The 25267-nt window shown below is 50.8% G+C and overlaps 2 protein-coding genes across 5 annotated transcripts; both read right to left on the reverse strand.

The window, feature by feature from the left end:
* Positions 1-5590: 5590 nt before the first annotated feature.
* DDX56 (DEAD-box helicase 56) lies at positions 5591-17562 on the reverse strand. 2 transcript variants are annotated; one of them, XM_004045382.5, is made up of 14 exons: positions 13607-17551; positions 13352-13513; positions 12658-12818; positions 12347-12517; positions 12120-12210; positions 11266-11510; positions 10527-10646; positions 9781-9894; positions 9575-9669; positions 8896-8969; positions 8669-8758; positions 7884-7989; positions 6211-6287; positions 5591-5866 (listed from the first exon to the last, which is right to left on the reverse strand). In XM_004045382.5, exons 1-14 carry the CDS (start codon positions 13664-13666, stop codon positions 5789-5791), a joined length of 1644 nt encoding a protein of 547 aa, XP_004045430.1. In that variant the 5' UTR covers positions 13667-17551; the 3' UTR covers positions 5591-5788. The 2 variants fall into 2 exon arrangements, 1 of the variants encoding a protein (XP_004045430.1); XR_008667521.2 differs by lacking the exons at positions 5591-5866; positions 6211-6287 and having other exon boundaries at positions 8669-8771; positions 13607-17562.
* Positions 17563-17665: 103 nt separating this feature from the next.
* TMED4 (transmembrane p24 trafficking protein 4) lies at positions 17666-22098 on the reverse strand. Of its 3 annotated transcripts, none has more exons than XM_004045384.4 (5): positions 21808-22098; positions 21484-21584; positions 21210-21335; positions 20854-21000; positions 17666-19385 (listed from the first exon to the last, which is right to left on the reverse strand). In XM_004045384.4, the coding sequence occupies exons 1-5, from the start codon at positions 21965-21967 to the stop codon at positions 19236-19238; spliced, it is 684 nt and encodes a 227-aa protein (XP_004045432.1). In that variant the 5' UTR covers positions 21968-22098; the 3' UTR covers positions 17666-19235. The 3 variants fall into 3 exon arrangements, with proteins under 3 accessions (XP_004045432.1, XP_018886728.1, XP_055203739.1); XM_019031183.3 differs by having other exon boundaries at positions 21792-21984; XM_055347764.2 differs by lacking the exon at positions 17666-19385 and adding an exon at positions 19394-20630 and having other exon boundaries at positions 21808-22017.
* Positions 22099-25267: the final 3169 nt, after the last annotated feature.

Consider the following 25267-nt stretch of genomic DNA (forward strand, 5'->3'; position numbering starts at 1 on the left):
AGCTCTGCCCTGACTGTTGCTCCCAGCATCCCAGCTGCAGGTTCTGATGGAAGAGGGTCTTAGCCTGGGCAGGGCTAAGATGGTGAATTCAGCCAGACCACTAGCAGGGGTAGCCACCAGAAATGGAGATCACATGTCAAGGCTGAGGGGGAGACAAGGTCTGGGGACTGGCCCTACATGCTTACTCTCTACTGTACAAGCATCAGTTGCTTCTCACATTCGTCCCAGCCCTGCAAGCTGATGGGTAGCCTTCATCCTGGACCCTTTGTCTTCTGTGATGGTCCCCCTCAACACAAAACTGCATTTTCTAACCTTGAACCAACAAGTTGCACAGTGAGCTGTGGGGAACAAAAGGGGCCATGAGAGGGGCCTGAAGCAGGGTCTCCCAGATGGGAGCAGGCATGGGCCCCTGCCTACGCCTGATACCCCTGGCCTTGACAAACATAAGACCCATGGAGGACGAGGATGAGGGCTTCCTGTCTGAGCCCTGAGTCATGGAGGTGACACAGAGGGAGGGTCCTGCCTGCTGCATGGGGGGCACAGAGTCCAGCTCCATGCGGTGCTATTCCTACCACATCCTTCCCTCTGCTTTTAACTGGAATTAGTCCTCAAGAGCCTCAGGCAGTAGAAAGGTTGTGAAAAGAGAATTACCTCCAGGGCATTAAGGATACTCTCAGGGAAAAGCTTTTAATGAACCACTGGACTCAGGAACACACACATATGCAACTTGGCATGGTCCTTGCCTCCGAAGAGCTCCCACATCAAGGTGGGGACAGGCCCCAGCAATTAGAGCTTCATGAGGTCAGAGCAGCATCAGACACACAGAGGAGGATGCCCAGCCCAGGCTGGCGCTCAGGAAGACTTCCTGGAGGAGGCCACGCATGGGTCAGAGAGGTCTCACAACCTAGGGTTGCACATTTAGCAAATAAAAAGCAGGATGCCCAGCTATACTGGAATTTCAGAGAAACAGTGAATATCTGTTTTAGCATATGTCCCAAATATTGGACAGGACACAGTTATGCTGTAAAATTCCTCATTATTTGAAATTCCAATCTAGCTAGACATCTCCTACCTTACCTGGCCTCCCACGTCACCATGACTTTCGGATTCAGTGTTGGGCTCAGAGAAGGGATGTGACAGGGAAGTTTCATATCCAGGACTTGAACCTAGGTATCCCACCTCCAATTCCAGACTAGAGTCTGACAAACACAGCACCTCCCCTCTACCACTTAGCCAAGTGACATTGGGCTGGCTAGTCAATCTAAGCTTTTGCCAATCTGCAAAATAAATGTGTGTGGTGGATATTAAAGCCTTGCCTCTCAAATGTGGACTAGAGACCAGCACCTTTGGGCTCACCTGGGACGGAGGTGAGAACTCAAATGCAGAACCCCAAGCTGTGCCCTAGACGTATTCTCATGGAAGTATGGAGACACATCCCAGAAGGCAATGGTGGATTCAACAGGCACTGGGAGGTGCTAGCACAGAGCTGGGCTGCAACAGGCGTGCCAGGTGCCTGAGCCACTTCGGCCCCTACAGGAACCCTTGGAGGGGACATTTTACCCCCACTTACAGGTGAGAACCTAGAGAAGGCCAAGAAAAGTGACATGCCTTCCCTGTATGAGACCATAAAGTCAGAAAGTGGCCATCATGGTCTGACCTGGCCACTGTACCCACAGAGCACCTGGGACATTGAGGCGAGCCACAGCAGGATGCTGCGTGGTGGAGGCAGCCCTTGGGGTGTTTGTCGGAAGACCCCCTTGATGTGCCTTGTTCTTTAGCCCACTGGTGCCACAGATACCCTCAGTGCATTCTACGCCAAACCTACTGCATCTCAGCAGGTTTGCGGATAGGCTGGAGGGATAACAAGACACTGGATGCATTGAGTTCTGAAAGCATTTCAGGATAAATAAACTAAATACTGTGCATTTGCCCAGTGTCATGCCTGGCACAGAGCAGGTCTGCTTGGCCAAGGCACCTTCCCCTCTGCAATGATGAACCACTCCTTCCCTTCCTTACCCTTGTAAACATGGCTGTGAGGAATGGAAGAGCAGCAACTCACAGCCTGTTCCACAAGGCTGGAGTCTTACATAATGATGTTCCTGGGGAAAAGGATGACAGCTGACAGGGGCACCTTCCCTGCTCAAATTCAACTTTACCACCATTGCCTCTTGAGGCCCCGCCCCTGAAGTCCAAAGTCTCACAACTAATTCCCCCAAAGCTGAGTCATTCATCCTTAGCAGATGCAGGCAGAGAATCCGCTGGGCTGGGAATGCACCCTGAGCCTTTTGTGCTCTAGGTCCAGAGGTTTCTGGGCACACCACTGTCCTCCCATCTGCTATCACCAGCTATATCATAAGAATGTTGTTGGCCGGGTGTGGTGGCTCACGCCTGTAATCCCAGAACTTTGGGAGGCCGAGGCGGGTGGATTACCCGAGGTCAGGAGTTCATCCTGGCCAACATGGTGAAATCCCATCTCTACAAAGATACAAAAATTAGCCAGGTATGATGGTGGGTGCCTGTAATCCCAGCTACTCAGGAGGCTGAGGCGGGAGAATCGCTTGAACCCAGGAGGCGGAGGTTGTACTGAGCCGAGATGGCGCCACTGCACTCTAGCCTGGGTGACAGAACAAGACTCCATGTCAAAAAAAAAAAAAAAAGAAAAGAAAAAAGAAAAAGAATGCCCTCACTTTCAAAAACCCTCCATCTTCTGTATCCTTTGAATTTTTAATATGTGACTATTACATTTTTTTTAAAAAATCAAATTTTCAGCCCCCATTGCATATTTTGGTAACAACCCTCTGGTCTTTTCACCCTCAAATGTGCAGGGATCCCTCCCACCCCAGGGAATTTGCACATGCTGTCTCCCCTACTAGGATTGCTGTTCCTTCCCACCCTTCCCATCTCAGCATAAACCTCACTTTCTCAAGGAAGCCAGCATTCTCTCCAACTGGGTGAGGGCCCCTTATAGCCCTTCAGTACCCTGAACTCCCAACATGACTATTGAGCAGTCTGCATTGGCTGACCATCTCTGCTCCTTGCCTCATAGACTGTGCCTTGTCCATCTGATTCCAGACCGTAGCACAGTGCACACAGCCAGGCACCCATTCAGGTATACATGTGGGCAAAACTGTGCCAGCCCAGAGTGGAGAGGCCACTGCATTCTCCTGACCTTCCTGCTTCAGCCCAGGGCGTCACCAGCCTGAAAACCATCCAAGCTTCTCTGCTGTTTAGTGAAGCCTTAGGCTTCCACGCAGCACGTGCCACACCCCCTTCCTCCCTTCCAGGCCCACACGCCCTCTGTGCTGTTTGGCCCTGGACAGCCCTAGGTTCATTTGCCCATAGCACACATACCCTCATCCAAGGCCTGCCCCAGTCCTGATTTGCACATTTGTGCAAAGGGCACAGGCTTTGGCCAGACTAAGTCCAAGAGGCCCACCCTGAGTGCCTGTTTGTTCACACATAAATGGGCACATGGTACCTGCCTCCCAGGTGGGGTGTTGAACGAGCCCTTTATACTTACTTTCTCTCTGTAATCTCAGGACATGAAGATGGACCTTCCTGTTCTTTATTTTTTAAAGATAGAGTCTCACGGCCAGGCATGGTGGCTCACGCCTGTAATCCCAGCACTTTGGGAGGCCGAGGTGGGTGGATCACCTGAGGTCAGAAGTTCAAGACCAGCCTGACCAACATGGTGAAACTCTGTCTCTACTAAAAATATAAAAAACTTAGCCAGCTGTGGTGGCGGCCGCCTGTAATCCCAGCTACTCAGGAGTTTGAGGCAGGGAGAATTGCTTGAACCCAGGAGGCAGAGGTTGCAGTGAGCTGAGATTGCACCACCACACTCCAGCCTGGGCAACAAAGTGAGACTCTGTCTCAAAAAAAAAAAGAGAGAGAGAGGGTCTCAGTATGTTGCCCAGGATGGAGTGCAGTTGCGTGATCATACAGCCTCGAACTTCTGGGCTCAAGCAATCCTCCCATTCTTTCCAATGCCCTGGCCCCAGAGCGCCCACATGGTGCCTAACCCCACAGCAAAAGCCCCCGTGATACCAGCTACTCCACCAGGGTGGACAGGCCAGAACCCATCTTGCAAAGAACCTCATTCACCAGGCAACTTCTGAGCCTCATCTTCCCCACCTAAAACAGAAATACCTTCCCCCAGGGATGCCGTTAGGAAGAAGGAATGTACACTTTGAACAAACAGCCACCATATCTTTACCCAAGCTCCTCTGCTCCGGGCCCAGACCCTGCTGTCCCCAGGCAGGAATACAGCATAAGGCTGGCTCCATGTTCCTCTACCCCACCCCCCAAAGAAGGAAATCACTGGGGAAACCAATCTCCTCTCCATCAGGGTGGCTCTGGGATACAAGCTCTTCGTAGGGTGTGCTTGGAAGTGACAGGGTCAGAGAGATAAACATAGTGGAGACAGACTGTGCATCACTTTAGAACACAGCTTGGCTAAAACATCCAGAGCACTCACTGTCCCCAGGACCAGCCTCAGCACTCCATGAAGCCAGGTGGGAAGGCCAACCTAGGGCAAGGACCAGGCCTCAGCACTGCAGGCACTCTCTGCCGTGTCTCGTCTTCCAAGAGGTGGAAGCGATGCCCACTGATAGGGTCTGTGCAGTTGACAGATGTCTCCCAGCAGATGCTCAAATGGTTGCTCTTTATGTCCAGTTCCATTAACTCTTTGTCCTTCTGAATACTGCTAACCACCAAACTGCAAGAATATCGTCTGCAGCTCCTTAGCAGCTCTAGTTCACACCTGCCCAGAAAATACCACTGTCCTGCTCCCATCATACACACTGGCTTTGTGGAAATCCTTGGGTGTTAACAGAAGAGGAGCAGGGATCATGGAGGCCCCAAATCTCGGGTCCTGCTAGCTTCAGTCCTACCATAACCAAAGGCCCAGACTCCCTCGTCTCTGTATAAGCTTTTGCCAAGAAAAAACTTGGTTCTTTCTAAAATACTCAGGCACTCTCCTAGTTTCTCCCCACTCTCCCGCTGCCCCAACCTCCTCATGCCCCTAGCCTGGCCTTGTGACGCCTGGTAAGCAGGTGACATGCAATCTAGGACCCCAAGCCAGCAGAGAAGCCCAGCCTTCAGGCTGAGAAGGCAGCTGGAGAGCTCAGGCCAGGGCATAAGGAACAGTACACATATGTGTACGTTACACCAGCGCTTATGCACATAACACACAGACACAGCTCACACATCAACAGTTGTTCAGAAAGGGACCAGCAGATAGCTGCCCTGGCTCCTCTAAGGGAGAGCAGGCAGCTTCCCCCCCGAATCTACATGTGCGTGTGCTCGGCGAGAGGAAGGCTGGAGGTCAGGAAGGCCCATCTCCCAGCCTGATCCCAGGCAGCAGGGCTGCAGGAGCTGGGCAAGAAGGCTCTGGGCCGGCCATAGCCACCTGCCAGCAAGGGCAGGCTTCTCTTCTCATGGCTGGGGCAGCTCGGCACAGCTGACCTCTGCTGGCCAAGTGAAGCACTGCATGCAGCCACAGAGCCAGGCGCAGCTGTCTTCCGAAGTTTCCCGACTCCTGATGTTTTGGGGATTCAAATAGTCCTTTTCATATGCCGGAGGCACAAACTGGGGCAGCTAAAATTTTTATTCTGTTGTCAAGGGGCAAGATGCCAGCTTGGAAGTGCCAAGGAGCTAAAGGGCCCAGCACTACCGGCCCCAGAATTGTCTGTTCAGGCTGTGCAGTAAGCACCAGAGCCTCGCCTGTCCACGAAGGGTGTAAGCCTGTGCTCCACAATGTGCTCAGCTCCAGAGAGGCCCAACAACCTCAGGAGGGCTTGGCTGTGGGTCTGAATTTCTTTCCTTTGTGCTTGAAGCTGCGCAGTGGGTTCTGGGATTTCGCTCTCTAAGGAGGCAAAGTCACAGGTTAGTTGGGGGAATCAGGCCGACAGACAATCCACCCACCCACCCACCCAACTGAGAAAGACACAAAGGGAGCCGTGCTGGCAACTGGCCAACACGACCAGAAGGTGCTGCAGATAGGGAAACGGGGAAAGGCAGCTGGGGAAAGAAAAGCAGGGCCTGCAGGCGGCTCCAAAAGTACCCCTATCCCACACCAGATTTTTGGGGCCCGGTTCTAGGGCGCCCTCTCTTCCCCTCCCTAGGGCAAGGCGCCTACACATTCTGGTGATGACAAAAGAGCAGGTGGGGAGGCGTCCTGGGGCTGTCCGCAGTCCCCAGGAGCCGTACCTTGGCCTTCCTACAAGAGGAAGACAGCTTCTTCCGCTTCTTGTGAGGGCGCACCAGGCCACGGAGAGCAGGAGGAACTGGAAGAGATGCTTGCCTGAGCAATGGGCTCACCGCTACTGCTCCCACCCCTGCCCTCCCACTGATTCTGCAGCAAATTCTCCAATTCTGACCCAACTGGCAGCCTATGACATACATCTATTCACTATCACATCTGCACAGGGCCAGGAGAATGTGAGCACCTTAGACTTCCACTATCTAAATCACTCTCCTATACTGTTTAGATTTGTTGCAATAAACATGTAACAAGAAAGAAAAAGACAGACATCCTTAAAGAAAGAAAATGCAGCTGAAATAAAAGTCAACAGGTAGTTTCTTCACCTGTGGCCCATTACTACAAATACAGGGGGCCCTGCATCCCAGCTGCACCTGATCTTGGCTCTATCTTCACCTCGCCCACCCCATGGACTCCCCCAGGCCAACCACACCAGGGCCCTCCCCTTCAAATGTCAAACATCCCACATCCTGACACCTTTCTACCTTCTCCTGGCCCTTCTAAACCTCCTGGCCACACCTTGGCAAGTGACTCTGCTATAGGAGCAGACTGGGTTCCTGAGGCCAAAGTTCTAGCCTTAACCTTCTCCCTCCCTACCCACCCTCCCAACTCCCCTCCTCACATCTCAGGCCAGGACCTGGACTGGGGTCTCCTCCAGCTCACTGTCCCGTGGGAACCTGGCCCCCACAGCTCTCTCTCTGGCATTTTCATGTTCCCATCTCTTCTGGATCCTTCCTTTCCCAGTGCCCAGGCTTTTCCTGCCCTGGAACATTCCATCTCCACCCTTTGTCACCTCCATAGCAGCAACACCACACCCACTGGGTGGCTGCAGGTCCAGGCTGAGCAGACCCTGTGGCATTGGGAAGGGTCCTGCACTTGCTGCCCACAGCCTCCTCTCCACCACTCTCCTCCTTCAATCCATTTTAGGCATAAAAGTCACACATACTCATTACCAAAAACACCTCCTATGAGACACTGAAAGAAGTCATTACCCAGAGCCTGCCAAAGATGAGGAGAGGTGCCCAGCTTTAATGGTCACATAAAGCTCTAGCCTGGGCTGCACCACAGAAACCAATCCCAGGGTCCTGACCTCATGCCTGCCAACCCCTGCATCCCTCGCACCACCACTGGCTCTTCTCTTGCTACCTTGTCGGTTTAGGCCTTACAGAGTCTGTCTCCCTGCTGACTGTTCTTACCCAGAGACTCCACAGATGCCTCTTCAGCAGCTGCTAATCTTGAGTCTTTTGCAGCACAGGTGGCTCTCTCTGCCTCCTGCCCGTGACTCTCTCCCAAACCTGTTCACTCCCTTAGACCCATGGATGGCCATTTGGCCCAGCTCTGGAGACGACCTGGCCTGAAATGCTGGGTCTGCCACCCATCCTGCACTACCTCAATTTCCTCATCTCTAAAATGGAGACAGCAACAGCTAACCCGTGGGACCAAGCAAACAAGTTTAGAAACACAGGGGTGTGCCTGTTTACATGCCCGCGTGCTGCCAGGGTCTCCAGGTTCTATTCTGCCTGAGCATCCCCAGCACAAAGCACAGGGGCTGACCCAGCAGCGGAGAAATTAATGCCACTTCCCCAGCCTGCTGCCTCCTTCCCTGTCAGGCCACACTCACCCAGGTAGTCAGGAACATGGCCCAGGTGGGGCTTCACCACTGCGGGGTGCAAAGGTAGGTCATGCCGCAGCAGCTGAAGGTCCCTAGGGTTGTCTTCAAAGTATGTCTGCCGGGGGAAGAGGGAGAGCCACAGAGTGAGCATCTTTCTTGTGTGACTTCACAGACCTAGCTTTTCAAAGGATAACACAGTCATGTGTTTCAAAAGCCATGAGGCAGCTGCTTCTGTGCATTTCTCAGAACCTCCCGGGAGTGGATGTTTCCATTTTCCCTTCTCCATGACACACATGGCAGTACCCTGTACCCCTTTTTGCTGGGCATCATCTTACAGACTGTTCCATATGGACACGCAACCAACCTCCTTCCTTCCCATGTAACCTTCGGCTCTGGATGCACCTGAGTTTACCTAGCAAGCCCCCTATGGTGGCCCCAGGCTGTTTCCATCTTTTGGTTCCATGATAATGCCATGGATGGATGAATGCAGGCACATGCTTGACTGTGCACATTCACAAGTGTGACCAGGATTAAGTTCCAGAAGTGGAATTTCGGATGAAAGGACACATGAGCTCGTAATTCTGCTGGACAGTGTCCACCATAAGGTTGTGCCAATTTACCACCAAGCAGAACAGACTGGCTTCCTTCTATGATTCTGGGTCCATTTCCTCCCCTTCTGTGCCAAAGGCCAGAAAACTGCCCAGTTCTCTGCTTCTCACCACTCGGAGCTCAGCCAGTCTCCAAAAAGGGCAGCTGTCTAAGATCTATCCCCTTCTCACCTCCCATCCCCTCACCTTAAGCTTCTCAGAGTGCAGAAGCTCTTCCTTGATCTCCTTCAATCTTGCCTCCCGAATGGCCTGCTTAGTCACTGAGCGCATGGCATCCTGGGGGTGGACACTGAAGGTCAAGACAGTGAGGCTGCCCCAAATCCTCCCTTCACACCTGGATGCTCAGCAAGACGGTGCAATCCCTGGGCCACAGCCCCTCCCCTCTCATTCCCCTCCCCACCACAGCAGCTCACCCTGCAGCGATAGCGGAAGCCCTCGATCTCCTCCATCCGGAACTGGTAGGGGAGCAGAATGGGGCCTCTGTTCTCTGTGGAGAAGAAAGCAGCGAGGGTCCCACAGGCTGAGGCCTTAGGACAGGGTCTTCATTGGAGGCCTCCTGCACCTCCTCCTTGGGGGAAAGCAGCAGGGGACCCACCGCCTTCCTGGGATGCCGAACATGCAGCTTAGCTGTACCTGGGCCTCTTACAGTGATGACCCATCTGTCCCCATGTGTGGATGGGGGTGGCCTGTGTGGCCCCAAGCCCAAGAACCCGTCACCCACTCTCTTCTCCTCTCCCAAGGAGTACCCCATGGTATTCCTTGGGAGTCAAGGTACCCCATGACGATGGCCACAGAGAGCAGTCTAGGACCACCCAGCACCCTGGGGTCAGGTGCTGTCCTGAGCTGTCACAGCAGCCTGTCAGGTCACTCAACGCTCATGAGGCAGACAGTAAACACAACTTTGGACAAATTACCTCAATTTGTTTATCTCTCAAGGGGGACAGTGCCTGCCACTCAGGGCAGAACAAGGATGGATGGTGGAAGTGGCCTGTCACACTATGTTGTGACCTCTTGTCATCATTATCATGGAGTTTTAAAGCATTGTGGGAGAAGCCTGACCCTGGCCCAGGACCACAGGAGCCAGGCTCTTACCTCCACTGAGAAGCTCCTCAATCTTGCCTAAGTGGAACTGCTCCGTGGGCAGCACAAAGGTTAAGACTATGCCTGGGTTGTTAGCGCGTGCTGTCCTGCAAGGGAAGACAGTGCAGCTTGCATCTCCAACCCGCAGGCTCTGTCCAGCACACCCCGAGTCCCTCAGCGTGCCTACCACGCCGATGCCTGGGCCGTCACACTACTACCTGCCAGCTCGATGGATGTAGGCCTCAGGGGTTGGGGGAAGATCAAAGTTGAGCACAGCAGACACATGGTGGAAGTCTATGCCCCGGGCCACACCTGCCTCCGGATCAGAGGCCCTGCAGAGATAACTCAATGTCAGCCGGACCCTTCCTCTCCTCTGGGCATGTATTCACACGCTGAATCAGCAAAACTTCCTCTAAACAATGCCTGTAGATCATAAGACCCTGACATACAGAGGACTCTTCAACAATGGAACCGTTCCAGGAGTCAGGGTTTCCTGGGGCAGCCTGGAGCTTTGACATGTAGCCAAATCTTGGCCTGACCTCTGTTCTAGGACAACAGCAGAACTCATTGCCCTACATGGTGATCTGAAAACCAACTCTGAGCTAGTCAAGCCTTCGGCTGGACAGAGACTGGAGAGCTGGGGGGTTCCTTTTCCCTTCAGAAATATGCTCCCTGCAAGTCACAGCCATACCACCAATGCAGGATGGGCCATCTCCCCTGCAGGGCTCTGCATGCCAACAACCCCGGCAGTTTTGCCCTTTGTGGTGCATGTGCAGTGTGCACCATCCACTCCCTTCTCTATATCCAGGCAGCTGAGCAAGAACCTGCGGGGCTCTCTGGGCTACACTACCAGCCAGGCCTGGAAGGTTTGGCTCCCTGCTCAGTGCACTCTGGTTTTAGTCTTCCAAAAAGCTAAAAACACAGGCATTTCTGGGGAGGGATGGAAAAAGAGGCATGGACTCACTTGTCCCCTTTGGGCCCTCGGCCCCGACGCTTGCCCTTGACTGGGGCCCCCAGGACTTCAGCATCAGTTGCTATGACACAGTCGTAGAAGCCTTGGTTGAACTGTGAGATGATGTGGCACCTGCAGCCAAGAGCGGACAGAGAATCAGCTCGGCAGAGCAAGCTCAAGGCCCCTCTGTCATCCCTAGTATCACAGTAACCATCACCCTTTCCTTTTTCCTCTTCTTAATCTCTTTCCCTACTTAATCATTGTGCCTCAGTTTCCTCAGCTGGAAATAAAATAATTATAGGGTTTTGTTTTTTTGAGACAGAGTTTCACTCCTGTAGCCCAGGCTGGAGTGCAATGGCACGATCTCGGCTCACTGCAACCTCCACCTCCCGGGTTCAAGCAATTCTCCTGTCTCAGCTTCCTGAGTAGCTGGGATTACAGGTGCCTGCCAGCATGTCCGGCTAATTTTTGTATTTTTAGTAGAGACGGGGTTTCACCATGCTGGCCAGGCTGGTCTCGAACTCCCGACCTCAGGCGATCCGCCCACCTCGGCCTCCCAAAGTGCTGGGATTACAGCAGGCTTAAGCCACGGCGCCCGGCCATGATAGGTATTTTGGAGTTGGGAGAAGTCAGTATCAGTCACATCTAGAACCTGGCCCCTACTAAGTGCTTAAGAAACAGAACATTAACTGGGTCCCCTTTCCATCTCTATCTTCAACTTATTTCAACCAAGATGTTGGCTGTGGCAGACCTGGAGCGCAGTGGAAGCTCTCCATTGAGCACACAGGTGGGGATGCTGAACTGTTCCAAGAACAGGCGTAGCCGGTAACTCCGTTCTAGAGTGTTGACAAAGAGCAGAGACTTGCCCCGAATCAATGACAGCTTGAGCAGGGCATAGAGCAGGAGGAATTTGTCTTCCTCAGTCTCACAGACCACCTGAAACTGCTGTAACTGGTCTGGCCCAGGCAGCTGGGACTCCTGTAACTTAAGGGTAACCTGGGGAGAAAACAGGCCTGTGGTCAGAAAGGAAAAGAACACAGAGATGTATGGCCACTTACTCACCAACCAAAGCATCAACATTTTAGTGCAGGGCACAGATGCATTTAAGGATTCCTGGCACCCTAAGTCTCCTCCAGTTTTGTAACCTAAAATCCCAAAATGCCCTTATTGTTGTGGTATATAGAGTATACCACATAAACCATATATAAAATACTTCCAAGCACAGAACAAAGAGAAACACATCAATAAAGGACTACATTGAGAAGGGAAGGCCTACAGCAACAGGCCTTCTGAAAGGTAAAATTTACTTAAGATGAGAACCTTGGCCTTAGAATTTTGGCTCTGCTGCTCAAAGCTGCCCCTTAGGGGAGGTCCTTGCTCAGGATTTTAGGCAAAGCATGGCCTGAAATGGGAGACATCCCTTGTGGACACTTGGAAATATACAGTGATTTTAGACCACTGGCTTTTAGTGCCTCAGGACCAGGGATGAGACACTAAGTGACAACTGTCTCACCCAAAACACCAAAGGCTCCCCTAAGAAGGAGCATCAAGATCTTTGAGTGCCCCCATGCCTGCAGCTCCAGACACTTCCATGGTGCCTCTTACCGGGTTATGTAATATCAGCTCCTTGAGTGCTTGTACGTCCTCGTTAAAAGTAGCCGACATGAGAAAAGCCTGGTAAATCCGGGGCAAGTGACTGAAATGAAAGAATCCAATCAGATTCCAGCTCCAAGGGCCGCTAATTGTAGTAACTGGCTTCCAGCCACCCCGCTCTCGTCCCAACTCCTACTCACAGATGTTTCCACTAGGAATCACACCCACCTCTGCCTTACCAGAGGAGACTCTTGAGCTCTTCTTCAAAGCCAAAGGAAAAAAGAAGATCAGCTTCATCCACCACCAAAAGCTCCAGGGAGTCACGAAGTTTCAGGCTGTCTTGCTGCAAGTGGCTTAATATGCGAGATGGGGTCCCCACTACCACATCTGGCTTCTCCATCAGCACAGCTCTGCAGGTGGACATCAGTATCAGGCAGAATGTAGCAGCTGGGATCTCACCCTGGATTTGCTCTATTTTTTGCCACACACAAACCCAACCCCACAACACTGTGTAGCTTCATTCAGGTACAGCTTTGCTGCTTTTACCTACCTCTGAGAGACTGAGTCTTCAGCAGCTGAGACATTGGCCACTCGGACATCCCGAGCACAGTAGGTAGCCAGCTGCTGAATCATGGACTGTGCTTGCCGTGCCAGCTCCTTGGTAGGAACAAGAACAAGGCCTCTCACTGCCTGTTCTACCACCGGACCTGTCTGTAAGAATATGAATTAAAGACTTTAGCCAGCAGTGCACATCACTGTGTCCACGTGTCTCTACCCCTTCCAGCCTACCTGACCCATCTGCTGCAACACTACTCAGCAGTACTTTGATCATCTATCACTCTGCCCGCCTCAGAATGCAGAGTGGAGAGTTCTTTCCCCAGGCACTGACCCTCAAAAAGAATAACGTACTCTGATGTTTATGAAGCTACTTTAAATATACTAGTTATGAAGCTAAATTCTCACAATAATTCTGTAAGTGGAAAAGAGAGATGTGCTCCCTTTTTAATGTAAGAAAGAAAAGAAAGTGCTTTGTCGAAGATTACGCAAAGGTTGGTGGTAGCAGGGCCGGACAAGGATCCAGGTAACCTGAACTCCAGCCCAGAGTGTTTGCCACAACAGCACCAGGTTCTCAGGCCGGCCTGCACGGGTACAGGGCCAAGAGAAAACCTCAGACAAACGGGAACCGCCCTTCCCAGGCTTTTGGAGCTTGCCTCTTTCCTCCCCTCAGCTCTCTCGTTACCCACCGCCTTCCTATGGAGCAACAGCTGCAGCATTGGAATAGCATAAGCGGCCGTCTTCCCGGAGCCCGTGCGGGCCCGAGCCAGGAGATCCTTCCCTTCTAGGGCCAGTGGGATGGCCTTCTCCTGGATCAGCGTAGGTCGCGACCAGCCCAGATCGGTGACAGCCTAGGAGAGACCAGGAGTGCGGTTTAACCGGCGTGAAGAGTGATGGCGCGCCCCGCGGAGCCCGTAAGCCGGCTCCCCAGCCCTCGCGTGTACCTGAAGGAGCCGGGGATCGAGGCCCATGTGTTCAAAGCCCAGTGCTTCAGAGTCCTCCATGGCGCTGCTCAATAGCGCAGCACGCACGCGCTGCAGGAAAAACGCCACCCACGCGAACGGGAGCAAAGCAACAACCAATCGGCTTCTGAGACGAAGTCACTTCCCGGAAGTGCTGGCGCCTAGGCTTCCGGTACTCGGACGGAGCTCTGCGACTGCGCAGTCCCTGGGACTGGGTCTAGTAGGAGGCGGTGGAGCGGCCGTGCTGGGGTCGACGGGGTACTTTGGACTACAGAGCCGCTCCACTGGCTCTTCTGGCGTTCCCGGACGCCGCTGACGCACCTGATTCTCGCGACCTGCAGGAGAAGCCTCGGCCGGGGCCGAGGGCCGAGGTCGTGACGGGCATGACCGTCTCTCTGCTTGGTTAGGGTTAGTGTCCCGCCGGGCACATCACCCTATGAATGGAGCCACTGAGATAGACTGGGCTGAGGGGAACCGGTTGGAATAATGAGCCATGGCAGCAACTGCCTGAGAGAGAGGACCGGCGGGTTGCTGTAGGGCTCCCTAACCGGACTGCCTGTCAGTCACCTGCACAGCTTGGTTTCTGTTATTTGTGTCCCAAATCTGACTCGGGTCACCAGTTAAGACCCGTGTCAGACTTCTGACCTACAGACTTGCGTCGTTTTAAGCCACTAAATTTGTGGTAATTTGTTACAGTAGCAATAGGAAACTAATACAGGTGAGGACTAAGAATCCTAATCACAAATCTTTTTTTTTTTTTTTGAGACATGGTCTGACTGTCACCCAGGCTGGCGCGATCTCAGGCTCAAGTGGTCCTCCCACCTCAGTCTCCTGGAAAGCTAAGACTACAGGCACGCACCACCACGTCCAGTTAGCGTGTATGTATGTATGTACGTACGCGTGTGTGTGTGTGTGTATGTGTATATATGTATCTCCTCCTCCCCTCCCCCCTCCCCTTCTCTTCTTTTCTTTCTAGATGGGGTTTCATCACGTTGCCCAGGACGGTTTTGAACTCCTGGGGCCAAGCAATCTGCCTTCCTCGGCCTCCCAAAGTGCTGGGATTGCAGGCGCGAGCCACTGCTCCTGGCCCATAAGTCTTTCAGTGTAGAAGAGGGAAGCAGAAGAGGTTAAAGTGGTGCCATGTGAGAGCTCAACCCACCCTTGCTGGAGGAAGGGAGCCAGAGCCAAGCTGGAAGAGGCCAAGGAAACAACCTTTGTGATTACATTAGGCCCATCCAGATGATCCAGGATAATCTATTTTACAGTCATCTGATTAGCAATTTAATTCTCTTCTGTCATGTTAGGTAACATATTCATATGTTTTAGAGTGGTAGGCCATTATTCTGCCTACCATACCACCCAACACAAATCTACATTAAGACTATATCTGAGTGTTGCACAGGAATCTATGTCAACAAGCTTCCAGGAGGACCCTGTGCATCCTATCTGATGCAGCCCAGCATCTGAGTACCAGAGACTAGCATCTGGCTGTTAGGTTAGGAGAGATCAGCTCATGCACCAACAGGTAGTCATGCTGGGACCAAATGATGAAGATAGGTACAACTAGTCCCAGTGAGAGCTGGGGAATTGGGCTGGGATAATAGAGGATGTTAAGAATGGAGTGTCCCCTCAACCCCAGAACTTTTTTTTTCTTTTTTTGTGGTAAGGAGGGAGAAGGCTGTTTGGTAAGGATGTTATAAACTCTGAGAAAGCAGGAATTTCAAAAGTCAAGGGTAGTATTGGGGGGAAAATCACTAGAATTTGTGTGTGTGTACCCTAACTACTGTTTTGTTTTTGTTTTTTAGGAGTCGTCTCACTCTGTCGCCCAGGCTGGAGTGCAGTGGCATGATCTCAGCTCACTGCAAGCTCCACCTCCCGAGTTCACGCCATCTCTTGCCTTAGCCTCCCGAGTAGCTGGGACTACAGGCACCTGCCACCACGCCTGGCTAATTTTTTGTATTTTTAGTAGAGACGGAGTTTCACCGTTGTTAGCCAGGATGGTCTCAATCTCCTGACCTTGTGATCCGCCCGCCTCGGCCTCCCAAAGTGCTGGGATTACAGGCGTGAGCCACCGCGCCCAGCCCCTCCCCTAACTGCTGTTTTTTAAAAAACTTTTTAGGTCACAACCTATCTGTAAATATGACACACCACTATGGAAATCCTTATTCTTCTCACAGCCACCAGCTATTGGCCCATCCACTGACTATCCCAATTCCACCTGCCTTATCAGTGGAAAGGTGAGATGTATGCCCACTTTTTCCTCACACCATTCCCCTTTCTATCAAAAACTACCAAGAGAAACCCAGGACCTACCAAAATAGTTAAGATGTGCTCCACTGTGTCTACTGCCAGCCACACCTGTTGAAGGCCGGCTCAACCCTAATCTGTGCCTTCCTGTCTTCTCAGAAACGTAGTCTGATTTGCTGGCTAGATTTCTAGTAACAGCCACAGAGCAGAAATGTGTCCCTTCCCAATATGTCACATAATCCCCAAGAGCCTCAGGCCAGAAGTCCACAACATGTAACTAGTTCAAAGGACATAATTTTTCTCTGCATTAATTCTAACATGAGGAATACTGAAAACTCTTTTAAACATCTGAAGAATTTCAGCAATTCACAATTCACCTTACTGGAGTGTTACACTGTCATCCAGATTTAGAAATAGGAAGATATAAAACTATTAAATGGAAAAGCCTAGAGAACTAAACTGCATTTTTTTTTTTTTTTTTTCTGAGACAGAGTCTCCCTCTGCCCCCCAGGCTGGAGTGCAGTGGCTCGACTTCTGCTCACTGCAACCTCCTCCCGGGTTCAAGCGATTCTCCTGCCATAGCTTCCTGAATAGCTGGGATTACAGGCACACACTACCATGCCTGGCTAATTTTTATACTTCTAGTAGAGAGGGGTTTTCACCGTGTTGGCCAGCCTGGTCTCAAACTGCTGACCTCAGGCGATCCCCCTGCCTTGGCCTCCCAAAGTGCTGGGATTATAGGCGTGAGCCACCCCACCTGGCCCTAAATTGCGTTTGTTTGTTTGTTTTTTCAGATGGGATCGCTCTGTTGCCCAGACTGGAGTGCAGTGGCACGATCATGGCTCACCGCAGCCTTGACCTCCCAGGCTGAAGTGACCTTTCCACCTCAGCCTCTCAAGTAGCTGGGACTATAGGCATGTGCCACCAGCTAAATTTTTTGTATTTTTTGCAGAGACAAGATTTCGCCATGTTGCCCAGGCTGGTCTCGAACTCCTGGGCTATAGGGATCCACCCACCTTGGCTTCCCAAAGTGCTAGGATTACAGGCGTGAGCCACCGTGCCCAGCCCACATGTATTTTTAAGAGTAAAAATAGCCAGGCACAGTGGGGTATACCTGTAGTACCAGCTACTTGGGAGGGTAGGGTAGGAGGATCACTTGAACCTGGAAGCTCAAGGTTGCTTTGAGCTGTGATGGCACCACTGCACTCCAGCCTTGGGGACAGAGCAAGACCCCATCACCTGTGCCCGGCCAGCTCACACCTGTAATCCCAGCACTTTGGGAGGCGAGACGGGTCACCTGCGGTCAGGAGTTCAAGACCAGCCTGGTCAACATGGTGAAACCCTGTCTCTACTAAAAATACAAAAATTAGCTGGGCATGGTGGCGGGCGCCTATAATCCCAGCTACTCGGGAGTCTGAGGCAGGAGAATCTGTTGAACTCAGGAGGTGAAGGTTGCAGCAAGCCAAGATTGCACCACTGCACTCCAGCCTGGGCGACAGAGTGAGACTCCATCTCAAATATAAATAAATGAATAAGATAAAATAAAAATACAAAAATTAGCCGGGTGTAGTGGTGGGTGTCTGTAATCCCAGCTACTCAGGAAGCTGAGGCAGAACTGCTTGAACCCGGGAGGCAGAGGTTGCAGTGAGCCAAGATCACGCCACTGCACTCCAGCCTGGGCGACAGAACAAGACTGTCGCAAAAAATAAAATAAAAATTTAAAAAATATATAAATATATATATAAATAGGTACATATATGGTATAGGACATAAGAAATAACAAAAGGAGAAGAATTTAGTTCTGTAGGTCAGATAATTTAATAAATATTTCAAATAAATATATAATAAAAACTGAAAATGTCAAGAATGGGGAACTAATGGTATTAAGTTTTATATAGAAGGGCATGAGGGAAGTGTATTAAAATTTGTTCAAATTTATGACTGAGAGGGCTAAGAAGGTACTTAATTTCCTCAGATGATACTTTGCGAACATGTGGTCTATTTGGTTGACCTTTGCAAATAGTTGAACCACACCATGTATTCCCATACCCCCTAGACTGCCTGTCCAGGCCAAGCCTTAGTACCATGAGTCCACAGTGAAGTCCACTCCAGGTTATCTGCATAGGTAGCCCAGGCACCTTTCCTCTTTTCCTTTAGGTGCCTCCCCTCTGCCCACAACCTCTTATTTCATCTCAAACACAGCTATTACAACATGTTTTATTTCACTGGAAAATTCTGTAAAGAACTAAATCTGGTTCCCTTGAAGAAAACATTTAGCACAGCTTAAATAAAAGTTGAGAAGGAGGGTAAGAGTGCATTGCCCCATTCTAGCTCTGTTGCTACCTTACCTCTGACTCTAAGGCCCTGTGGGATGAAAAGCAGGTATCCAAAAGAACTCTGCTTGGCCCTCTGATACGGCCTTGAGGTCAGCCCCGGTGTCTGCTTTCTGGCCCACAGACCGCTGAAATCCTAGGAGCTGCCATGGGAGTTACCAAAAATATGTGAATAAACTGAATGCAGAGGCTGAGGCAGGTGGATCAACTGAGGTCAGGAGTCTAAGACCAGCCTGGCCAACATGGTAAAACCCCATCTCTACTAAAAATACAAAAAATTAGCTGAGCGTGGTGGCGGGCACCTGTAATCCCAGCTACTCAGGAGACTGAGGCAGGAGAATCATTTGAACCCGGGAGGCAGATGTTGCCAGTGAGCTGAGATCACGCCATTGCACTCCAGCCTGGGAGACAAGAGCAAAACTCAAAAAAAAAAAAAAAGGAAAAACAAAACCCAGAATGCAGAAACTGCATTAGTATTTTGAGCTAGTTACAGGCAGTAACACTTCTACTAGGAAGGAAAATATATAATTTATCCAAAAATAGTTCTAAGATATAGAAAAACATCTCAATCCTCTAGGGCCAAGACCTGCCCCTTATTTACATTCACAAAACCATTGAGTGAACCCAGAACTGACCAGCAGACAGTGAGGCAGGGCCTGCTCTGTGGCACATGCCAGTCACCTACTGCGTAAGTGGACAAAGAGAGAGCAGAAGGTAATGGAGAGAGTTTTCATTTGCTTATTTAGTGAAAAACAGAGGAAAATCACTTGAGGCAAAAGAAGCAGGACTGAGTCCTGGGTTAGTTCTGATTCCTCACAAGCCCTAAGACAAGATTTTGAAAGATTGGACTAATGTCATGTGTCCTTAAGAACCAGGGTCAGCAAGTGGCTGATCTGAATGGTTTGTGGCCATGGAACCAATGTGACTTATTCTTTTTCATTTTTTTCCCTAAAAATCCAGGTGGATAAAGGACTGTGTGGGGAAAGTACCAAATAAATGAGGTAAAAAGGAAGGGTCATACAAAGAGGGCACTACACCAGCTTCTTGGCCTCAAAGAAGCTCTTGAGGTGACGCATCTGCCAGATGCCAGTGAGGATGAGGATGACAGTCTGAGCAATGGACCACCATAGGACCCTCTGGTTGGTGCTCTCGCTCGTCAGTCGGAAGCGCTCTTCACGATACTGTGTGGGGCAACACAGGGTTAAGTGAGCAGGAGAAACAGTCTGGCTGTTGTGAGGTCCCTCCCTGTGTGTAACTACTCAACTCCAGGACCAAACTCCTTTTGGAATACTATCTGTGACTCCATTAGGAGTGCTATGGTCTCCCCACTGAGGCTGCCCCAAGAAAGGGACGGGCTGTCCCTCCACAAGCATCTCTGTTGGGACTGAAATCATGATCCTACCATTTCCAACAAGAGTCCAAGAAAAACAGGTAGGCAATGACTATTACTAGATTGTGAACTGTCCTTTCTTCACTTTATTTTATAGAGCTTAAAAATGACTACTGAAAGCGAAATGTGGCACATGCATACAATGGAATATTAGCCTTAAGGAAAGAAATTCTGATACATGCTATAACATGGATGAACTGTGAGAACATTATACTCAGTGAAATAAGCCAGTCACAAAAGGACAAATACTGAATGATTCCACTTATATGAGGTAGGGTAGTCAGGATCATAGAGACAGAAAGTAGAATGGTGGGTGTCAGGAGAAAAGGAAACGGGAAGTTATTGTTTATAATAAGTACAGATTTGCTGGGTGTAGTGGCTCACGCCTGTAATCCCAACACTTTGGGAGGCTGCGGCAGTGGATTGCCTGAGGTCAGGAGTTCAAGACCAGCCTGGCCAACATGGTGAAACCCAGTCTCTACTAAAAACACAAAAATGAGCCAGGCATGGTGGCACTTGCCTGTAATCCCAGCTACTCGGGAGGCTGAGGCAGGAGAATCGCTTGAACCTGGGAGGCGGAGGGTGCAGTGAGCCGAGATTGCGCCACTGCGCTCCAGCCTGGGCAACAGAGCGAGGCTCCATTTCAAAAACAAAACAAAATAAGTACAGATTTTTAGTTTGAGAAGATGAAAAAGTTCTGGAGCTGGATGATGGTGTTGGTGGCACAACATTATGAAGGCACTTAATACCACTGAACTATATAGACAGTTAAAATGACACATTTGGTGTTATATTTTACCACAATAAAATGTTTTGATAAAAAAGCAAAACAGGCAGGGCGCGGTAGCTCACACCTGTAATCCCAGCACTTTGGGAAGCTGAGGCGGGCAGATCACTTGATGTCGGGAGTTCGAGACCAGCCTGACCAACATGGAGAAACCCCGTCTCTACTAAAAGTACAAAATTAGCCGGGCATGGTGGCGCATGCGTGTAATCCCAGCTACTCAGGAGGCTGAGGCAGGAGAATCGCTTGAACCTGGGGAGGCGGAGGTTGCAGTGAGCCAAGATCATGGCATTGCACTCCAGCATGGGCAACAAGAGTGAAACTCCGTCTCAAAAACAACAAACAAACAACCTATCTAAACCAATATCTCTCATTCCATTCTCTGCAGAGCTGATCTCCCAAGCAGAAACTTGAGTAGGTATAGTGGGTATAAAGGTCAAATGCCCTCTCCAATTACAAGGAGATATGCACTTACCCTTTGGTAATCCTGCTCCTTCTGAATCTGTTCCACCTGATCAAGCAACTGGCGGGCGCGGAGCTGTAGCTCCGTCAGCTTATCTTTTGCAGCAATCTCAGGGTAGTTGTTGGCATGCTCCCCAACCTGGATGTCGAGATGCACACGCTACAAGGAAACATGGAATGTATGAGTGGTGGGGCCTCCAGTTGTCTGTTCCAGGGTATGGAACCCACTATTGTCCCTGGCTGTGGAGCAGAAGGCAACATCTGTCTCCCCAATTTTGACTGTGCTACAAAGTTTCACAATGATGATAAATCAAAATTTGGAAACAAGTGAGAGATTCTAAGCTGAAGCCAAAGAGAAAATCCTCTTACCAGTTTGCCACCAGCGAAGAGAGCCATCCTGGTAGAGTTGGAGTGCAGACAGATTTGATGGTCACCGGGCGTGTGGGAGGTGAACGTGAAGCGGCCCTCCGAGCCGTACTGCCGGGACAGCACCACCTGCAACATATGTGAGTGAAGGCCCCACCTTTATACCGCAGCCTCTCCAAGTGCAAGCTCCTGTCCCTTGAGGCCTCCTCCAGGCAGTGCTTTACACCCCACGGGAGCTCCACTGAAGAACGGCTGCGTGGGCCAACGCCAGCCTTACCTTGCCGTCGGGGTCCTTCACTTCCACGTGCATGCCCAGGCCAGGGGTCGAGGGCAGGAAAACCTCCTTCTGCTTATCCCACATCTGGGTACGATAGTTGCCTGCGGGGCAGACACATAGTCACGACCGGCCCTAGTGGGCCGCCTCTCCGCCCGGCCCCCTCCGACGTGCGGCCCGGAGCTCTAGGCAGGGGGCCTGGCGTCCTCGGGGCACCCTCAGGCTAGGTACTGGGGGGGCCAGCGACCCGGCTGGGCTCGGGAGGAGGGAGCGCCGCCGAGGGCTGAGCTGGGTACAAAGGGCCTCCCCACCCTCAGCCCGCCTGACCGATGACCATGGTCTCGTCGGGGATTTCCTCGATGAAACAGCGCTTCTCGGTCTCGCCGATGTGGAAGTAGAGCCCCTGAGCGCCTGTGGCGCACAGCGCGAGAAGCAGCAGTGCCTGCCGCCCCATCGCCCGCAGAGGCCCAGCCCCGACACCTGCCATCGCGCCTCAGCCCCTAGGCGCCTGCGCACATTTGCGCATCGCTCTGCGCCTGCGCGCCACCCTAGCGACGCTGAGCGTTAGGGGAAGAGGACGCCTGCGCAGTGATATGTACTCGCCGTCTCCTGCAACTCCATCCGTACCGAACACTGCCGCGCCCCGCCCCCTCACACAGCCCGGCGCCCGCCTACCCCCGCAACGAGGGTAGAGGGCGCATGCGCAATGACGTTCGCCCTTAATTTCTCGCCCCTTACACCACAGCTTACCTCCGGGATCTCGCAGGGGAGGCGCGCCTGCGCAGTCACGCCCGCCCTCGGCCCCAGTTAGCGATTTGGGTCTCGGAGCACCAAGGAGACGGTGGACGGAATCTGACCAGGCTTGGTGGCTACGATGGCCTGAAGCGTGCCTTTTGGGTTCTCAGCTCGGGCTCAAGTGTTTTCTGTGCTAAATACAAAAAGCCCTGTGATGTTTTGCTTTGCGTGTCCACCTATCTGACTCGTAAGAACCGAGGCTGAATCCAGACCCACACTCTGTCACGTCGGGAGAGCCTGCCGCGGCGAGCCTCTGCGAGCGGGCGTTTCTTGGGTGGGGACCAAAAGCCCAGTGCTGCCATAGTTTCGGATCATTCTTTTAAGAAGCTGGGGCCGGGCGCGGTGGCTGGCACCTGTAATCCCAGCACTCTGGGAGGCTGAGGCGGGCGGATCCGTTGAGCCCAGGAGTTCGAGACCAGCCTGGGCAACATGGTGAAACCCCCGTCTCTACAAAAAATTAACCGGTGTGGTGGTGTGCGCATCTACTTGGGAGGCTGAGGCAGGAGAATCGCTTGAACCCAGGAGGTCGAGGATGCATTAAGCAGTGATCGCGCTCCAGCCTGGGCGACCGAGGGTGATACCTTGTCTTAAAAAAAAGGTGGGAGAGTGGAACGAAAACTTGGAATAAGTAGGGTCATGGAGCTTGTTTACATCCCCTAGTTACAGCACATCCTTTTGAAAGTGAAAAACAAACTAGAATGTTACTTAGTGGGCACGGAATCGAAGCAACGGAAGGTTAAAACTGTTTTTATCAAGGCCAGGCGGGCCCGGTGGCTCACGCCTGTAATGCCAGCACTTTGGGCGGCCAAGGCTGGTGGATCATCTGAGGTTAGAAATTCGAGACCAGCTGGGCCAACAAGGTGAAACCCCCGTCTCTACTAAAAATATATTTTATCAACAGAATTTTGAAACTTTTATCTAAGTAGAATAATTACAATGAACTTTCATAAAGAACTTGAGCATACCTGGATTTTGGTATCCGTGGGGGTCCAGGAATTATCCCCCTTGGATAATAACGGAGGACTGTACTCATCATCCAACTTCAACAACAGTTTGCTGCCTTTCTCATTTCATGTATCCCTTTCTGCATTTTTTTTTTGAAGTGCTGTATATTAAAGCAAATCCTGGACATCATGTCATTTCACCTATAAATACGTCAGTGTGTGTCTCTAACAGATAAGGACTTTATACTATTATCACACCCACCAAAATTTTAAAAATTATTTAACATCACTTAATACCTAGTATGTGTTTAATTTTCCCCATTGCCTTAAAAAATTTTGTACATTAGATATTTAGGGTCCAAACAAGGTTTACTTACTGCATTTCATACAAATATATGTCTCTTAATATATAACAATTCTGGCTGGGCACAGTGGCTCATGCCTGTAATCCCAGCACTTTGGGAGGCTGAGGTGGAAGGATCACTTGAGGTCAGGAGTTTGAGACCAGGCTGGCCAACATGGTGAAACCCTGTCTCTACTAAAAATACAAAAATTAGCCAGGTGTGGTGGTGCACACCTGTAATCTCAGCTACTTGGGAGGCTGAGGCAGGAGAATTGCTAGAATCAGGGAGGTGGAGGTTGCAGTGGGCTGAGATGATGCCACTGCACTCCAGCCTAGGCAACAGAGTGAGATTCTATCTCAAAACAAACAAACAAAAACAGGGCCGGGCGCAGTGGCTCACACCTGTAATCCCAGCACTTTGGGAGGCCAAGGTGGGCAGATCACGAGGTCAGGAGTTCGAGACCAGCCTGGCCAATATGGTGAAACCCTACCTCTACCAAAAATACAAAAATTAGCCGGGTATGGTGGTGCTCACCTGTAGTCCCAGCTACTTGGGAGACTGAGGCAGAAGAATCGCTTGAACCCAGGAGGCAGAGGTTGCAGTGAGCCGAGATCATGCCACTGCACTCCAGCCTGGGTAAGAGAGAGACTCCGTGTCCAAAAAAAAAAAAAAAACCATATAACAACATATATATATATATAAATTTCCCCTCTCTTTTTGTTGTTTGTTATTCATGGCATTTACTTATTGAAGAAACTGGGTCATTTGACCAACAGAATTTTCCACTTTCTGGGTTTTGCTGATTGTATCTTCAGGTGTCATTTAACGTTTTTTGTCCCTGGTATGTCCTGTAATCACAGTTAATTCTAGAGTCAGGGGAGGTTTACAGTGAAACTAATGAAGCTTAATCTTCAGGCCCTCCCTTGCATAGACCCCTGTACCTAATTTCGCATTTATAATTTTGTGTCTTTTTCTTAAAGAGGACTGTGAAATTTGTATAGTTTAAGGCCCCACAAAGCTTGGATTTGCCCCTGGCTAGAGGCTTCATTAGGTTTAGGTGTAATGTTGAGGTTTGGGTTTTTTTGTTTTGTTTTGTTTCCAATAACACTTCATGGCTGGCACTATGTACTTCTACTGAGGCACAAGGCAGGTTTGTCTCTTAGTAATATTGTAATTCATCTCTCAATTTGGGGGTTGTCATCCTGATTATCCATGAAGTTTACCATCAGCCTTTCTTCTAATAGTCTAGCAAACGTTGATGATCATTAGACCATTGGTTCTCAACGAGGGTTGATTCTGCCCTGTCTTACCAAGGGGAAATTTGGCAATATCTGGAGATATTTTGGATTGTTGCAACTGGGTGGGGGGTGGCAGATGGCGGGTGGTACTGCTGTTATCTAGAAAATGAATGCAAGGAATACTGCTAAAACATTGTATAATTCACAGAGCACACCTCCCCCCCAACAGCGAAGAATTATCCAGCTCAAAATGTCAGTAGTACCCAGGTTGAGAAACCCTAGTGTAGTTTTATGATGTTCCTTAGGTGTGCAAAGTGGTGATTTCAAATGCTCTCATTTCTCCTGCATTTATAAGATGAGATTCTTCTACAAAGGTGAGCATTCCCTCATCTCTCTGGTTACTTTGAAATACAATCCATTCAGGATAGCCAGGATGTATGCTTGATGCTTTCCCACGCACAGTGGC

This window comes from Gorilla gorilla, chromosome 6 (genome assembly GCF_029281585.2).
Source record: "Gorilla gorilla gorilla isolate KB3781 chromosome 6, NHGRI_mGorGor1-v2.1_pri, whole genome shotgun sequence".
Lineage (NCBI taxonomy): Eukaryota > Metazoa > Chordata > Mammalia > Primates > Hominidae > Gorilla > Gorilla gorilla.

Coding starts and splice junctions, on each gene's coding strand:
- TMED4 (XM_004045384.4), bottom strand. CDS start 21,967: ATGGCAGGTGTCGGGGCTGGGCCTCTGCGGGCGATGGGGCGGCAGGCA. Junction 21,336..21,483: donor TGAAGGACCCCGACGGCAAG/GTAAGGCTGGCG, acceptor CATATGTTGCAG/GTGGTGCTGTCCCGGCAGTA. Junction 21,001..21,209: donor TCTTCGCTGGTGGCAAACTG/GTAAGAGGATTT, acceptor GTTTCCTTGTAG/CGTGTGCATCTCGACATCCA.
- DDX56 (XM_004045382.5), bottom strand. CDS start 13,666: ATGGAGGACTCTGAAGCACTGGGCTTTGAACACATGGGCCTCGATCCC. Junction 9,895..10,526: donor CGAGGGCCCAAAGGGGACAA/GTGAGTCCATGC, acceptor TTATCTCTGCAG/GGCCTCTGATCCGGAGGCAG. Junction 9,670..9,780: donor TACATCCATCGAGCTGGCAG/GTAGTAGTGTGA, acceptor CTTCCCTTGCAG/GACAGCACGCGCTAACAACC.